General features: G+C 39.2%; 1 protein-coding gene across 3 annotated transcripts in view; it reads left to right on the top strand.

Annotated features, from left to right (window-relative positions):
- The window catches only part of TTC27 (tetratricopeptide repeat domain 27), a 169,398-nt gene that overhangs the window by 63,049 nt on the left and 87,657 nt on the right, over window positions 1–18,692 (top strand). For all 3 annotated transcript variants that reach the window (XM_025868026.2, XM_073897248.1, XM_073897247.1), the window contains one exon: window positions 5,508–5,621. In XM_025868026.2, the coding sequence (XP_025723811.1) occupies window positions 5,508–5,621 (114 nt within the window). The remainder of the gene's footprint in view (window positions 1–5,507; window positions 5,622–18,692) is intronic.

Here is an 18,692-nt window from a genome sequence, read left to right on the forward strand (position 1 = left end):
GGAGCTGTAGGGGAGGACAAGTTTTCTTGGACCTTCTTAGGGCTGGGTCTGCAAATTCATATGACAGATTAACATGAGAAAAGCACACAGATTTATTTAATACAGATTTTTTTGGTGACATGGGAGGCTTCATAAGGAAACAAAGACCTGAAGAAGCAGTTAAACTTGAGTATATTTATGCTTGGTTTGATGAAGAGTGGGCATCATGGAGGAATGTGCTAGGTCAGAAAGTGTGAGGTGTAGGTGTAAAGGATGCGCTTTTCCTCCGGGTATAGGGTGTAGGGAGGACACTCTCACAACAGGGTTTCATGACCTGCTTCAGGGCAGAGGGGCAGGGGGAAGGTTGGAGTGATCTTCCTGCTTCTGCTGTTTCCTCACACTCCTTTGGCTTAAAATATTCAATATGCTCAGGTGCCATATTTTGGGGGTAGCATGTCGTGAAGCCTATCAGAGGTTAGTGCCAGCAACTGTGCTCACTCTGGGTGGTGATTTTCTGTTGGGGTGAGAGAAAGCATTCAGGAGAGGAAATCTGGAGGGGGCCACTTCAGTGGGTACTCTCAGAGGCTTGTTAAGTTTTACCTAATTCATATTTAATCCTCCTCACAACCTGTGAGAGATAGTTACCCCTGTTTTAGAGAGGAAGAAAGTGAGACCCTGGGAGGTTCCAAGGCCACCCAGTGACTCATCTCACGTGGTGGAGCTGGGATTCTGCACAAGCTCTGGCTGGCTTGGAGAATGTTCCCGCTGTGCTACAGAGCCCTTCCCTCCATGCTGTTCTGTCCTGTCACAAAGGTACAGAGACAGTCCCTTTAATCAGGTGAAGAAGAAGTAAGGCAGTGATGCGACCCATTGTGGGTAGTAGAATCACTTTGCAGATTACCTTTTTTTTTTAATAATTTTTTGTTATGTTAATCACCATACATTACATCATGAGTTTTTGATGTAGTGATCCATGATTCATTGTTTGTGCATAACACCCAGTGCTCCACGCAGAATGTGCCCTCTTTGATACCCATCACCAGGCTAACCCATCCCCCCACCCCCTCCCCTCTAGAACCCTCAGTTTGTTTTTCAGAGTCCATCGTCTCTCATGGTTCGTCTCCCCCTCCGACAGTGTTACGCATTTTAAATAGTTCTTTAATGTATTTTACCTTATGTATCTTTATATATGCCATATACACCTACTTATGTTGATGAAGCCATTTTTCTCGTAGATTTTAGTTAATGGAGGTTAACAAGATACAGTTATAGGTTAATCTGGTAAAGTGTATTTCAGGGGGATAAAATATTTTAATTTGCACTGTTATACAAGGATAAGATTACCTAATTGACATTGCATTAGAATGTAAATTCCATGACGATGGGGACGTTGTCTGTCTTGCTTACTAGTTGGTCCCTGGGGCCTTGTGCACACGGCCTTGTACAGAGTAGGTGCGCAAGTGAATTAATGAATGAATACACTTTGGTGGGACCCCATCTATTGATTCTCCTCCTCCCTTATTCATGCACTCTTTCCTTCTCCTGCTCCCCTTAGCAGAGCAGTTTCCCAGCATTCTTTACTGAGTCCACTGCTTATGTTGCTTGACCAGAGTTTCCTGGGTAGTATCATCACTTCCAGGGGGTGATCATATGGGGGAAAGTGTTGAAAAAACACTATAAAGATGTTGTTCTGGGGATCAAGAGACCAAGTATTAGAATCAGCTTTTGCTACTAATGAAGGTGTGATACAGAGCAAGTGGCTTAACCTGTTGGTGCTTCATTTTTCTTTTTATTGTAAGGGGGTTGGCCTTGATCCAGAGTTGAAAATTCAGATGTCTCTAGGGACCAAGGGAGGTAACTCACACGGTAGTACAGTAAGGAGTTGTAAGGAAAGAGATAGAATTTATACTCCATTGAAGGACCTCCTGCTAACTCTTTTTTTTTTTTTTTAAGATTTTGTTTATTTATTTGAGAGAGAGAGAGAGCACCTGAGCACGAGCAGGGGGAGGGGCAGAAGGAGAAACAGACTCCCCACTGAGTGCGGACCCCTGACCCTGACCCCGGGGCTTGATCCCAGGACCATGAGATCATGACCTGAGCTGAAACCAAGAACCAGACACTTAACCAGCTGAGCCACCCAGGTGCCCCACTCCTCCTAACTCTTAATAAGAATTTGGAGTGATAAATGAATTTGACCAAAAACAAATACTTGTATTATCTCATCCTAGTGGTTATTTTTTTTCCTGTTAACGTTAATGTAAATTTTATTCAAGAGATAATATTGAAGAACTCTAAGAAAGGAAAAATTTACCAGTTATTCACTCTACAGTAAAAAGTGGAACTGGGGATCACATACTACACATAAATAAATTCTATCTTTACATTTCGACATAAAGCTCTTCTTAGAGCCATTTAACTTTTGCTGATAAAGTTTTGTGAATTATGTTCAGGAACTTTGACAACACACACATATACACGCTCTTCGAATAAGTTAAGTACCTAGGATTTTTTAAATAATTAGATCAGTGTTTATTGTGACTTTATAACTCCTTCAAATTATACTTTAATATTTGACACAGTAGTTTCAAAAAATAAATATTCAGGCCTCAGTTTTAAATTTTCCTTCAGTGTAATGCACAAAGTTGATAAAGAAATATTAATAGGACTACCCTAAAATAAATGCACCTTTCTTATAAAAATTACTTGTTAGATTACAGTTCCCATTCTGTTCTGTAATTCTGATAAGGAGTATACTTTTTTGGTGGGGGAATCTGGGTGGCCCAATCAGTTAAGCATCAGATTCTTGATCTCGCTCAGGTCTTGATCTCATGGTCATGAATTCAAGCCCTGCAATGAGCTCCATGCTGGGTGTGGAGCCTACTTAAAAATTTTTTTTAAAGAATATACTTTTTGGTAATAAAACAGGGTTTAGAATGATTCAGTCCTTGGGAAATTCTAATGGCAGCCACTCAATGAAGAAGTCAGTCATTCCTGGAGTCACAAACACTCAAAAACTGCTGTTAGAGTTGAGTTTTTGTGGTTTTTGATGTTTATTGTTTTGGTTTAGCCTCATAGTTCTTAAACATGGCTATGGTTTCAAATTACCTGGGGAATGTTTTAAAAACACAGTTGCCAGATGCTACTCTCAGAGATCTGATTTACTTAAAAAAAAAAATACCAAAAGCTTCTCAAGCGCTTCTAACGTGTAGCTAGGTTTTGAATGATTAATTGGACTCTTAATTAACTAGGGTGTTTCCGCACTGACTTTTAGAAACAAGCAGCTGATCAAGGATATAGTCAGCTTTCCGACAAATAAGTATCTTCCCTTGTTTCTCAGCAGTCTTGACTGAATGTGTAATTGTAAATGATCTCCGGGAAACAGTGTGGATTCCAGATCATCAGCAGAGAGTGACAACTGTTCATTTCACCACGCAGTCCCTACTGCGTCATCATACATTTTGCCCATTTTCACTCACCCAGAACTTTTACTTTTTTCCCCACCACATGTGCAGTCAAAGTCAATGGTTTCTACTCCATTCTCTGAGCTCATGGCTGTCACAGCTTTCTGGGGTTGGGACTTTAGTCCTTGCATATTCGAGCTTTTGTCTTAGGCCAGTTTTTATTAAGATGTCCCCTCTGGGAAAGCATTTTATTTTATTATTATTTTTTAAAGATTTTATTTATTTATTTGACAGAGAGAGACAGCGTGAGAGGGAACACAAGCAGGGGGAGTGGGAGAGGGAGTGCGATGTGGGGCTCGATCCCAGGACCCTGGGATCATGACCTGAGCCGAAGGCAGATGTTTAAAGACTGAGCCACCCAGGTGCCCCTGGGAAAGCATATTAACTGAATCGGAGACTCACTACCCTAACCAAGGCTAGAAAGCATTCTCGTACATTTTAGAATGGTTTTCTGTAATATGTATTAAAGAAAAGAAGGTCTTTTGCCTTTAAAAAAAATTGTTTTTTAATTAACATAATGTATTATTTGTTTTAGGGTTACGGTTCTGTGATTCATCAGTCTTACACAATTCACAGTTCTCACCATAGTACATACCCTCCCCAAAGCCCATCACCCAGCCATCCATCCCTCCCACCCACCTCCACTCCAGCAACCCTCAGTTTGTTTCCTGAGATTAAGAGTCTCTTATGGTTTGTCTCCCTCTCTGGTTTCGTCTTGTTTCATTTTTCCCTCCCTTTCCCTATGATTCTGTCTTGTTTCTCAAATTCCTCATATCAGTGAGATCATATGATACTTGTCTTTCTCTGTTGGACTTATTTCATTTAGCATAATACCCTCTAGTTCTATCCACATAGTTGCAAACAGCAAGATTTCATTTTTTGATGGCTGCATAATATTCCATTGTGTGTGTGTGTGTGTGTGTGTGTGTGTGTATGTTTGTGTGTGTGTACACACACACACCCCACATCTTTATCCATTCATCTGTTGATGGACATCTAGGCTCTTTCCATAGTTTGGCTATTGTGGACATTGCTGCTGTAAACATTGGGGGTGCACGTGCCCCTTCGGATCACTACATTTGTATCTTTGGGGTAAATACCCAGTGGTGCAATTGCTGGGTCGTAGGGTAGCTCTATTTTCAACTTTTTGAGGAACCTCCGTACCATTTTCCAGAGTGGCTGCACCAGCTTGCATTCCCACCAACAGTGTAGGAGGGTTCCTCTTTCTCTACATCCTTGCCAACATCTGTCATTTCCTGACTTGTTAATTTTAGCCATTCTGGCTGATGTGAGGTGGTATCTCATTGAAGTTTTGATTTGGATTTCCCTGATGCCAAGCGATGTTGAGCACTTTTTCATGTGTCTGTTGGCCATTTGGATGTTTTCTTTGGAAAAATGTCTGTTCATGTCTTCTCCCCATTTCTTGATTGGATTATTTGTTTGGCTGTTGAGTTTGTAAGTTCTTTATAGATTTTGGATACTAGCCCTTTATCTGACATGTCATTTGTAAATATCTTCTCCCATTGTGTCACCTTTAAGTGAGCAAATACTTAATTCTTGGGTATTCTGTGTACTTGAAGTTTGATTTGCATTTGTATCTATGAATTAGGATGTATTTTAAGTGAAAAGTTACCAGATTTCTAATGATTATTTTTTATGTTTGAGTTTGGCTAATGTTTAAAGATTTATTTCAAATTTGGGAAAGATATTTTGAGGTAGTTTATTTTCTCACATTTTTTATAACCTATGAGATAAAAAGATTTATTAATTACTAGTGTGATAAAGTCTGCCTACTATTTTGATTACCTGGAAAGATTTTGATTTATTCCTTAAGGGATTTATTCAATAGATTGGATCCAGTAGGTTAAGTAATGACTGCTCAAGTGACAAATTCTTCACAAAAATATTGGACACCACATGTTTTATTATTTTTCACCGAGAAGATTTTCAGATCTGCATTCAGCTGTATTCTGATATTTTTGGAAGAGTTAATTTTGTACTAATCAGAGTGGGATCACCAAGCTCATGCCTTCTTTTTGTGTTTGTTTTTTAATTCTCTTCCATCAGTTTTTGCTTTCACAACCAAAGTTTTGGGCCATTCAGACATCAGCCTTGATCCTCCGGACCAAACTTGACAGAGGAAGCACACGCCGAATGGAGCGCGCAATGAGGCAGACACAGGTGAGAATTAATGTGACAGTTTTTGTTCTTCTTCCAACCCTTCTTTATGCAATGAATGAATCACTGAACACTACATCAAAAACTAATGATTGGGGCGCCTGGAGGGCTCAGTCGTTAAGCATCTGCCTTCGGCTCGGGTCGTGATCCCAGGGTCCTGGGATCGAGCCCCACATCGCACTCCCTGCTCAGCAGGGAGCCTGCTTCTCCCTCTCCCTCTGCTGCTCCCCCTGCCTGTGCATGTGCTCTCTCTCTCTCTCTCTCTCTCTCTCTCTGTCAAATAAATAAATAAAATCTTTAAAACAACAACAACAAAAACTTATGATTAACTCTTTATTGCTGTTAATAAGCATAGGGGTGCCTGGATGGCTCAATCGGTTAAACATCTGACTTTGGCTCAGTTCATGAGTTCAGGGTCCTGGGTTTGAGCCCAGGGTGGGCTCCCTGCTGAGTGGGGAATCTGCTTGTCCCTCCTCCCACTTGTGTGCACTCTCTCTCTCTCTTTCTCTCAAATAAATCTTTAAAAAATAAGCATATATATGTGTTGTGAATATAAAATGATGAGTTGGCTTTCCTTTTGTTCATTTTGTTATTTCTAGAATTTGTTTGGCTCCAAAGCCCAGCTGTGTCCCTTAGTAGCTCTGTGACCACAATATTTAACCTCTCTAAAGCAAAACTGTTCCTCTGTTCAACACTTCTGACACCTATGGGTCTTCCATACCAAGCATTTCTCCACTTCCCTGTGGACATCAGTTCTGACGCTATCTGGACTTAGTGCAGACACCATAAACCTAAGGGCTCAGACCGACAAGACTGCCCTTTACTTTATTTTTATTTTATTTTATTTTTTAAGATGCTATAAATTTTAACAAGTGTCAATTTCAGAAATGTTATTCATTTTTTTCAAATTTTTATTTAAATTCTAGTTAGTTAACATACAGCGCGATATTGGTTTCAGGAGTAGGATTCAGTGATTCATCACTTAATACAACACCCATTGCTCAACACAACAAGGGCCCTCTTTAATACCCTTCACCGATCTACCCCAACCCCCACCGACCTCCCGCCACCAACCCTCAGTTTGTTCTCTATTAAGAGTCTCTTACGGTTTGTTTTCCTCTCTCTCTCTCTTTTATACCCCCCTCCCATTTGTTCAAATGTTTTGTTTCTTAAATTCTACATGGGAGTGAAATCATATGGTATTTGTCTTTCTCTGACTGACTTACTTCACTTAACATAATACCCTCTAGTTCCATCCACGTTGTTGCACATGGCAAGATTTCATTCTTTTTGATGGCAAGTAATATTCCATTGTGTGTATATGTGTGTGTGTGTGTGTGTGTGTATGTATATATATATACATATATATGTGTATATATATGTATATATATATATACATACCACACCTTCTTTATCCATTCATCAGTCAATGGACATTTGGGTTCTTTCCATAATTTGGCTATTGTTGATAATGTTGCTCTAAACATCAAGGTGCATGTACCCCTTCCAATCTGTATTTTTGTATCCTTTGGGTAAATACCTACTAGTGCAGTTGCTGAATCATAGGGTAGTTCTGTTTTTAACTTTTGAGCCATCTCCATACAGTTTTCCAGAGTGGCTGAACCAGTTTGCATTCCCGCCAACAGTGCAGAGAGGGTTCCCCTTACTCCACATCTTTGCCAACAACTGTTGTTTCCTGGGTTGTTAATTTTAGCCATTCTGCCAGGTGTGAGGTGGTATCTCATCATCGTGGTTTTGATTTGTATTTCCCTGACGATCAGTGATGTTGAGCATCTTTTCATATGTCTGTTAGCCATCTGGCTGTCTTCTTTGGAAAAATATCTGTTCATGTCTTCTGCCCATCTCTTGATTAGATTATTTGTTTTTTCAGTGTAGAGTTTGATAAGTTCTTTATAGATTTTAGATAATAACCCTTTATCAGATATGTTATTTGCAAATATCTTCTCCCATTCTGTCGGTTGTCTCTTAGTTTTGTTGATGGTTTCCTTTGATGTGCAGAAGGTTTTTATCTTGATGAACTCCCAATAATTCCCTTTTTTTCCTTTTTGCTTTTATTTCCCTTGCCTCAGGAGACATATCTAGAAAGATGTTGTTATGGCTGATGTCAGAGAAATTACTGCTTGAGCTCTCTTCTAGGATTTTTATGGTTTCAGGTCTCACATTTAGGTCTTTCATCCATTTTGAATATACTTTTGTGTATGGTATAAGAAAGTAGTCCAGTTTCATTCTTCTGCATGTTACTGTCCAGTTTTCCCAACATCATTTGTTGAAGAGACTGTCTTTTTTCCACTGGATATTCTTTCCTGCTTTATCAGAGATGAGTTGACCATATAGTTGTAGGTCCATTTCTGGGTTCTCTACTATGTTCCAGTGATCTATGTGTCTATTTTTGTGCAGTACCATACTGTCTTGATCACTACAGTGATCAAGCTTGAAGTCCAGAATCGTGATGCCTCCAGCTTTGCTTTTCTTTTTCAGGATTGCTTTGGCTATTTGGGGTCTTTTGTGGTTCTATATAAATTTTAGGATTGTTTGTTCTGGTTCTGTGAAAAATGCTGTTGGTATTTTGATAGGGATTGCATTAAGTATGTAGATTGCTTTGGGTAGTATAGATTTTTTAACAATGTTTGTTCTTCCAATCCATGAGCACAGAACGTTTTTCCATTTCTTTGTGTTCTCTTCAATTTCTTTCATAAGTGTTCTTTAGTTTTCAGAGTATAGATCTTGTACCTTTTTGGTTAAATTTATTCCTAGGTATCTTAGGGTTTTTGGTGCAATTGTAAATGGGATAGATTCCTTGATTTCTTTTTTGGTTGCTTCATTATTGGTGTATAGAAATGCAACAGATTTCTGTACATTGACTTTATGTCCTGCAACTTTGCTGAATTCATGTATTCTAGCAATTTTTTGGTGGAGTCTTTAGCGTTTTCTATATAGGGTATCATGTCGTCTGCAAATAGTGAAAGTTTGACTTCTTTCTTGCCAATTTGGATGTCTTTTATTTCTTTTTGTTGTCTAATTGCTGAGGCTAAGACTTCCAGTACCAGTAGTAATGGTGAGAGTGGACCAGCATCTTGTTCCTGAACGTAGGGGAAAAGTTCTCAGTTTTTCCCTATTGAGGATGATCTTATGGGTGTGGGTCTTTCATATATGGCCTTTATAATGTTGAGGTATGTTCCATCTATACCTACTTTGTTGAAGGTTTTTATCAAAATGGGTGCTGCGTTTTGTCAAATGCTTTTTCTGCATCTATTGAGGGGATCTTATCCTTTCTTTCAATAATGTATATCATTTTGATTGATTTGCGAATATTGAACCACCCCTGCAAGACTGCCCTCTACTTTAGATGCCAACCTTAGGTCTGGTTCTGACTGACTGGCTATAAATCAGGGGTTCTACTGACCCCCACCTGGAGTCCGATAAGTTGCTAAAATGGCTCACAGAATTTAGGGAAACTTTATGTTTATTCTCGTCCATTGACTAAATAGCATTTAGTCTCTTTCACAGTTTGTCTAATAACCTAACTGTGATGCAGTTGGTATAGTCTCTTTCACAGATTGTCTAATAACCTAATTGTGATGCAGTCTGATGGCCAAGAAAAATTTAAAATGTTGTAAAAGATGTAGGATTTCATGAAGTCAATGACAGTGGTATTTTTAAAAATGTATTTTTTGCTTTGGAACAATTTAGTTGTAAGAATGTCATGTGAAGAGAGGTGACTGCGGGTCTCAGTTGGTTAAACATCTGATTCTTGATTTCAGCTCAGGTCATGATCTCAGGGTCGTGGGATCAAGCCCCATGTCAAGCTCCACACAGGGTGTGGAGCCTGCTTAAGATTCTCTCTGTCCCTCTCCCCCTCCCCCCACCTCTCTCTCCCTCTCTTTAAAAAAAAAAATTGATGTGAAGAACTACCATCCATCCTTCTGACGAGACCCCAGTCAAGTTTTATCAGTAGTCCTAATAATGTCCTTTGTAGCAAAAGGATCCAAGCACAGCATTGAGCCACCTCATCCTTTGAGTTTTTTTTGTCTGGAACAGTTCCTCAGGCCTCTCTTGACTTCTGTGGGGTTGATGATCTTGAAGGTTACCAGCCAGTTATTTTGGAGATTGTCTTTCAATTTGGGTCTCTCTGACATTTCCTCATCATTTGATTCAGGTTACACAATTTTGACAGTAATATTCCAGAAGTATTGTAGTACTCTTCTCACGGTGTCCCTCTCAGGTGTCAGAGGCTGTGAGTTGTTCTGTGATGCTCTCTGATCACTTGCATAAGGTCATGTTGGTGGAGTTTCTCCCCATTGTAAAGTTACTCTTTACCTTGTAAATAATAAGCCTTTGGGGGGAGTTACTTTGAGATTATCATCCAATTTTCATCCACTTGTTTTAACATTTATTGATGTTTCTTGAGAGGGGAAGTTATTATCATGATGATTGCCAAGTGGCAATTTTATAATATCTTAGTTGGTATTCTGCTATAGGGAAGAGCTTTTTCTTCTTTTTATTTATTCCTCCACTTATTTATTTATTTGAGTGTGTACTCGTGGATTTCTGTTTTATTCATTGGGATGTAATCTTATGCTGTCATTACTTATTTACTTTACTCTTAATTTTTTATTTTGACAGAATTTCAGCTCATGTGAATGAGATAAGCTTAAGTATAGAGTATACTGTTTGTTGCTATAGTAAAAGCAGAAGTGGATTCTCTGTGTCTGAGAATGCTAATTATTCCCAGTTATCCATTCTTCATTTAGTAATAGAACCTTAGTTTTATACAGACATATGACTTCCCATCCTCCTTTGCATAACAGTATGTGGGTGGAAATGATGGGTACCACTTCTGAGTCAGGTATTCCCCTGGCCTTTTGCCCTTTCCTATTGTGTAGAAGGTCAGGAGCAGTGGGGCTGCCATCTTAGATCAGAGATGCCATGTGTTGAGGAATGCAGAGCTCTTTTACCAGCTCTGCCTCATTTATCACTGGATTTATAAATGAGAAAGAAAATTATGTCTTGCTTAATAAGTATATTTAAAAAATTTCTTTTTACAGTAGTTTAACCTGTATGGACTAAGCTGAGAGCACTCTGTTAATGTTCCTGGAGGTACAAAGATTAATCTGTAGGGTCTAACTCTTTGCTAGCTCTGTCCACCGAAAGTTTAGAGCAGTGGCACCTCAGTAGCAGATGAGCACACCTAGTGCCCAGATCTTGGTTTCTAAATACCAGTCTTCAATAAGAGGGACCCATGCTCCTTGCATAGTAGCTGAAGCAGGGAAAATACAAGATGGGTGTGGAATATCTCTTGTAGTGCAAGAAAATAAAGTAGTGTTAAGAAAAGGGATCTGGGGGGCACTTGGGTGGAACAGTTGGTTAAGCATCTGATTCTTGGTTTTGTCTCAGGTTGTCATCTCACAGTCATGAGACTGAACCCCATGTCAGGCTTCCCACCCAATGTAGAGTCTGCTTGAGATTCTCTCTCCCTCTTCTTCTGCCCCTCCCACTTGTGCTCTCTTTCTCTCTCTCTCAAATAAATAAATAAATCTTAAAAAAACAAAAAGGGGAGTTGGGGGCATGTCAGAAGGACACAGCAGCTAATCTGAAAGAGAACCCAATGGCCAAAGCTAGAACAATTTGAGTAACAAAATGAATAACATAGTATTTGATTATAATCCAAGTTATAAAATAAATACATGGGTCCATACTGCTATAAATGAATGAATGATTGAATAAATGGGATAAAGGACAAGTCTTCCTGACAGAAGAATTTTAAATAATTTATGTAGATACTCCCCCTGTCTAGGAGGTGAAGTTTAGTCTCTCTCTCCTAGAGTGTGAGCTGGGCTTACTGAATCACTTAGTTATCACTTAGTGAATCACTTCTCTATGGAAACAGAACAACGGTAGCTTTACAGTGGAGAAACCTGGCAACCCCTACCTTAATCAGGTGATCATGGTTAGCATCACCAGCAATAAGTCTATTGATCTCACATACCTCTGATCATAGGCTATGGTGAAAAGAGCACTTCACCCCTGTGGGATCCTTCCACCAAACCAGTAACACCTAATTACAAGACAACATGAGAAAAAACCCAATTGAGACATCCTACGGAATACCTGGCTAGTACTCTTTCAAGAGTGTCCAGGTCATGAACAACATGAACTGAGAAACCGACACACATCAGAGAGAGACGCTAAGGCAACTTGATAGTGTCCTAGATTGGATCTTGGAACAGAAAAAGGGCGTTAATGGGAAAACTAATGAAATACAAATAAAGTCTGTAGTTTAATTAATAGTAATGGGCCAATGTTAATTTCTTAGTCTTGAAAAATAGGTTGTGATTAAGTAATTTGTTAACATCAAGAGAAATTGGATGAAGACTGGATAGGAACTCTCCATAGTGTCTTTTCAGATTTTCTATAAATCTGAAATTGTTCCAAAATAAAAAGTTTATCTTAAATGAAAAAAAAACCCAAACACATTTATATTCTAATTAGAGAGAAAAGTTTATCTTGGTTTAAGAATGTGTATGCCTGGTGATGCCAGGCTGACTCAGTTGGTGGAGCCGGCGACTCTACATCTCAAGGTGTGGTGAGTTTGAGCCCTATGCTGGTGTAGAGATTACTTAAAAATGAAATCTTAAAAAAAAAAAAGGGAATGTGTATGCCTGCGGGTACCACGTTATCACTGCTACTTGTTTGGTTTCTGGTTCTATAGGCCGCTCCTGCCCGGCATCTAAACAATGGGGGGTAGGCAGTGCATGTCCTAGGTGCAGATGTTTCTTATTTTAATGAGACTTGAGTTAGATTTTTAACTGGGAACATCGGAAGGAAATACATAGTGAGATGTAAATACTGGGTGAAGTATGTTCAGGTTTACCAAATAATCATAACTTGGTACCGTTTACAAGGCTGGGTGGTAGGAAGGAGGAAGAGGTGACTTAGAGAGAATGCATGTAGTGTGTGTGGACTACAGAGTCCTTCAGTCTGGTTCATGCTGGGGAGCAGCGTGAGATAAAATGTTGGAAGGGCTGTCTGTTCTATTTCTGGTGTCAACCGTCATATAAGGCTGCAGAATGTGGATTTTCTCCTCTGAGTAAAAGGAACTATGGGTAACATGACAGAAGTCAGAGTTTCAAAGAGAGTCCTAGAGTACAGTAGCATTTATTGGTGAAAATAGAAGCAGAAACCTCAATTGGGGATTACTTTCATAGGTCTGCTTACTGGGAGCAGATTTAGTATGGATAGAAATACAGATCCAAGAGATGATTTATGTAGTTGTTCTAAGTTAGAGAAATCAGTTAATTTACCTTCAGTGAAATTGAAGGGAAAATGAAAGATGGTGATACTTATGACACTTTTTTGTATGGCTGCTTAAATTAAACTCTCTGGGAAAAAATGTTCAGAATAAGAGTATTTTTCAAAGAGCGGTATCAGGAAACTAAACAATGTGAGCACTTTAAAAACAGTCTTTAAGATCTTTTTAAAGCTCTTAGAAATAGCTACCCTGCATTTAAAAGTCTGTTAGTTGCCAGGTAAAAGCAGATGTTTATCTGGATTAAGTGAAGTTTTTGTTCAAAAAAATCCATGCAGATAAAAAACCAGACAAACAAAAAATCCATGAAGACAAAAATCCCACGTTCCTTTCCAGAACTTTTCTGTGTCAGCAAAGTTTGGCCAACCCACAGGAGGGTTACCAAGTTACTATAAATGTCAGTGCTACTAACTTCCTGGTTAACAAACATTTATTGAATTCTTAGTATGTACCAGGCACTGTATTGGGCCCTGGGTATGCTAAGATAATTAATATGTAAGCTTTCAGGAGCTTACATTTGAAGGGCCGAATTCTTTGTCTTGGAATTATTTTCCACCTCCTCTTTTTCAGCCCCCTCCCCCCTCTGTCTGCAAAATACGATGCAGTTACCATGTCATTTTGCTTTTCTTCCTGCATACTGTTTGAATTTATTGAGGGCCTCCTATGTGCTCTACACTTTGTCACATACTGTTTTAACCATTCTACTTCTTTTCAGTGAGTAACATCGTACCTCAGAGCCCTTTATATTATTGTCACAAGTTGTTTTCTCCAAAACAATGAGACACAGAGATCAGGGTTAAGTGCCACCTGAAGAGAAACAGGATGGAGTGGGATTGGGCTGAGGAAGAAGTCACATGGAGGTGTGGGCCCAACATAGCCCAAGGTGTTTCTCGCGCTCAGCGGTCCCCCTGACTTTCTATCTTCCCTTCCCCGCCACGGGATGTAGGTGGCCCTGGGAAGGGGCGAGACCTCAGGCCAGGTGCTCTCAGTGGCTGTAGGGGACGCTAAGACAGCTGACAGCCAGGGGCCACGTGTGCACCCCACTCCCTGCAGCTGGGCCCAGTGTAAAACAAAGAAGGAAGGTGAAGGTGTGGTTTCGTGATCAGCACTTTAAATTATTCATGCTGAATTGCTCCTGTTGTATTGAAGATCATTTATTAAAAGCTCATTTCACACTAAGCAGAGTGTTGAAATAACTGGTGTTAAAATGATCAAATATGCATATTATATTAAAATGTGTATAGTTTTTTGTTCAAGGAGACTACACATAAATTTTTTAAATTTTATTTTGGGAAACAGTTTAAGTTTTTTTTTTTTTTTTTGGCCAAAGTTTGGCCTTAATACAAATAGTACTAGATTACATTTATTTATTAATGAAGGACATACTCACTTAGAAATGATTTGCTTTGCATTCATCTCTTACGTTAACTTTGGCATATGAAATAACTGTCATCATTCAGTTTTCTTTTGGAGCAGCAGTTAAACTCAAAAAGTAGAGTGGTAAATTTGTAAGTGTATAGCACATCTTTTTAATTTGAAACCTACATTATTCTCTGAATTATGCACATTATGTTTTTGGGCATCAAATAATAAAAGGATGTGTTTGAGGAAAATAGATATAAAGAGGGAGCTCTTTAAGATGCTCTTGCATCTTGCCCTGTCTTGGCCTTCATGTATCTTGTATTTCCCCGTCTTGCCATCCAAATCCTGCATTCTGAAGAGAGTTGTATACTTCTCTGCCTACAGGACAGGATGAGGAGTTGTTATTTCTGCCTTTACAGGGTGATACCGCAGAGAAAATCACTTCACACCCCAACCCAGAAATTTTGGAATTTAGCCAGATCATGTGACAAGGTGAATGCAGGATTTGTCTGATTTTCTGTCCCTTGTTGAGCTATTTAGCTCATTATCTGAACTCTTGCCAATTCTCTGATTCAGGGTTTGATATTACTGTATTTGTTGAAGTTGCTGCATCCCCGAAGAATTAAGAGGAAAATGATTTTTCAAATACCTGTCTACATAAAACAATGTTTAGGAGAAATTCTGTTTTAGTTTCTGTGAAACTCTGTTTCCTTCCTCAGCTGTTATGTGATAAAACGATAAGCTGTTAAGGCTGAAAGAAAAATAAGCCAGAAGGAGCTGTTTAGGGAAAAGCTCAGTCTTGTCATATTATAAGTTGAGGAAGCGCAGGTGGGATGAGGTCAGGTGACTCGCCCCCGTTGGCCTGGCTAGTTAATGACAGAGTCGCGACTGTAACTTGCACAGTGATGAGCAGCTACATTGAATGATACGATGGCAAGTCCTGAAGACGGCCGATTTGGGAGGGATTTCTGAGAAATGCCAAACTTAAAAGGAGGATATTGCATCCCACCGAAAGGTAAATAAACCAATGTTACAAGATCCACAGAGGAAGAAGGAACTTCAAATTGAGGACAATCATTAAAAATACCCTATCTCATGAAAATTATTCTAGGCTGGAGTTCTTTAACGATTGCATGTTTGGGGCATGATGGTGGTAATGACAAAGAAAATGATGTTTATGGAAACATTGTTTGAGTGGTTATGATTCAGAAGCAATGAATTAAAGTGAGATTATATTCTCTAGTACTTATTCATACCCTCCTTTTGATTATTTTATGTTATTATGTTATTAAAATAATCTTGCTAATGAATTTTAATTACTCAGTTATCTCTTAGCCCTGGTTTTTTTTTATTTTTTTATTTATTTGACAGAGAGAGATACAGTGAGAGAGGGAACACAAGCAGGGGGAGTGGGAAAGGGAGAAGCAGACTCCCAGCTGAGCGGGGAGCCCCATGTGGGGCTCGATCCCAGGACCCTGGGATCATGACCTGAGCTGAAGGCAGTCGCCCAACGACTGAGCCACCCAGGCACCTCATCTTAACCCTGTTAATTTAGATGAGGACGGTCTGCCCCTGTTCAGGTAGCTCTGCCTTTAAAGATGCTTTTCCAACAGGGATCTTTTCCTTCACCTTTGAATTTCTGGGAGGACAGTGCATTGAACTGGGAATTGGAAATTATAACAGTTTTCTGTCACTGGAGACTGTACTGCATTTGACTTTCTTTACTGTGGTTGTTAACTGAGATTTAACAATTTTTAAATGAGTTTTAGTTTTCCAAGAACATCTGTTCTTGATACTGGAGCTGCATATATGCTTTGATGGAATAGATGTTTTCCATCATATTTGATTCTGGAGGGAGAATGGTCCAGAACAAAATGATTGGTACTGTTGTGGAGATTATTGCTCCCATATAGGCTAAAACACTTCTGTTTTAAAAGCTGATAGTCCTGGGGCAGCTGAGTGGCTCCGTTGGTTAAGCATCCCACTCTTGGTTTCGGCTCAGGTTGTGATCTTGGGGTTGTGAGATTGAGTCCCAGGTTGGGCTCAGTGTGGAGTGTACTTGAGATTCTCTCTCCTTCTCACTCCCTAAAATAAATAAATCTTAAAAAGAAAAAAAGCTGATAGTTCTTTCTTTACATGGCTGTTTAATTTCTAGTAATGGTTAAAGGCATGTCATAACAAAAAAATTAGGGAAAAACTGGTCGCAGAAATAATAACGTCAGGATTTATACAGTGAGCCTCGTACTTGTTTTTGAATAATTTTGTAAAGGGGTCCTTCACATTATTTTTTATACTGAGGGAAAACCATACTGCTGGCATTATATGTAACACTTGGACCAAGTCTATGATGAGTAGTGGCAAAGTATGTTTTGTTTTTTTAAACGATGTCATTGTTTTTAATTGCTTTTAATTATAGAAATAATACCTGCTAATTATCAAAAGTATAAGCGATAGAGAAGCAGAAGTAAAAAACTGTGTTTTCCCCCACCTTGCTTGCCTTCCGGCCTCAATATGTAACCTTCTAGACTTCTTTCTCTGCATAAATAAATGGTATGCTTAAACATCAGTGGCTTCATGCAGTCTCTATTACTTTATACCTTTTTGCCTCTTACCAGAACAACCTGATCAGCTCTATGTGCCGGTACCTGTGGATCTAGCTCATTCATTCCAGCAGCCGTATGTCACTCTGTTAAATGGAGGTGCTATAATTTATTGAACCTCTCCCCTATTTTTCAAGGTGCCCTTTAATTAATGTATTTTGATTTTTAAACTGCCTATTAGAAACTTTCATACTATACATAGTAGAGAAAAGTCTACTCAGAAGGATCTCAAATGCAAGATGTAAATTCTCCAATTCCCAGCTCACTCTTTAGCAGTTTCTTTTTTGTTGTTGTTCTAGTGGTTTCCATTATAACTTTAAATGTTTATACTTCTATTGTACTTCTTTAAATGCTTGTACTCTTTTTCTTGATTTTTCAACTTTTTTTTTTTAAAGATTTATTTGAGAGGGATGTGGGGGGCAGTGGCAGAGGGAGAGGGAGAAAGAGTCTTAAGCAGACTCCACGCTGAGTGTGGAGCCCAACGTGGGGCTCCATCTCATGATGTTGAGATCACGACCTGGGCTGAAACCAGGAGTTGGATGCTTAACCAGCTGAACCACCCAGGTGCCCCTTGATTTATCAACTCTAGATAGAATCTGTTGTCTCCACACTATGAATTATGGATAAGCCAGTATATCTCTCATCCCCTCTTCCATTTTTTTTAAAGATTTTATTTATTTATTTGACAGAGAAAGATACAGCGAGAGAGGGAACACAAGCAGGGGGAATGGGAGAGGGAGAAGCAGGCTTCCTGCTGAGCAGGGAGCCTGATGTGGGGCTCGATGCTAGGACCCTGGGATCATGACCTGAGCCGAAGGCAGAAGCTTAATGACTGAGCCACTCAGGCGCCCCTCCCTTCTTCCATTTTTATGCCTTTTTTTTTTTTACAATGGTTAGGGATTGTTACTCTACATTTTGTTCTGTAATTTATGTCATCTGTGTTTAGTCGTATGTTGATTTTTAAAATTTTAAATCAGCTTTATTGTATTTGATTGTATGAATATTTTAATTATATAATCAAATACTGTGATTGTACCTATGGAGAAAAAATCGTATGCTTTGTCTCTGAACTTTTACTACTTGACAAAGGCTGTCACAGCAATCAGGGTTCAGGGGATTCTCTATTTGTTCCTTTTTTGCTTTTTTTTTTTTTTTTACTCATTCTAGGTCATAGTCAGCTACCACTGTTTCTTTGATTTTGGTTGTTACATTCCTTGTTTTCCTTGTCTTTTTGTGTTACTTCCTGTGTAACTTTCATCTGAAGGACATGGGTGGTAAATTTGAGTCAATGTGAATGTATTTTTCCATCAGAATTTATTAGTTGGGTTGGGTATAGTATTCTAGTTTCAAAATCATCTTTCTGTAGGACTGTAAATGAGATCATTTCTTTAATCTTCCAGCATCCCAGTTTACTGATAAGTGTAGCAGTTTGATTATTGTTCCAATTTTTAAAAGATTTATTTATTTGAGAGAGAGAGAGAATGCAAGCCCGGGAAGGGGCAGAGGGAGAGAGAGAATCTCAGACAGCTTCCCTGCTGAGTGAGGAGCCCAACATGGGGCTTGATCCCAAGATCCTGAGATCATGACCTGAACTGAAATAAAGTCAGACACTTACCCGACTGAGCCACCCAGGTACCCCATCATTGTTCCATTTTAAGTGATATTTTTCTTCTCTTTTTGAACATTTTTAGAATTTTCTCTCCATGCTTGGAATTCTGGGTGTCTGAATGTGAGCACGGGTTCTGGAGTTGCACTGCCTGGTGTCAGACCCAAGCTCTACTGTGT

Source organism: Callorhinus ursinus, unplaced genomic scaffold (genome assembly GCF_003265705.2).
Source record: "Callorhinus ursinus isolate GAN/ISIS: 27379988/994484 unplaced genomic scaffold, GSC_fseal_2.0 scaffold10, whole genome shotgun sequence".
Taxonomy (NCBI): domain Eukaryota; kingdom Metazoa; phylum Chordata; class Mammalia; order Carnivora; family Otariidae; genus Callorhinus; species Callorhinus ursinus.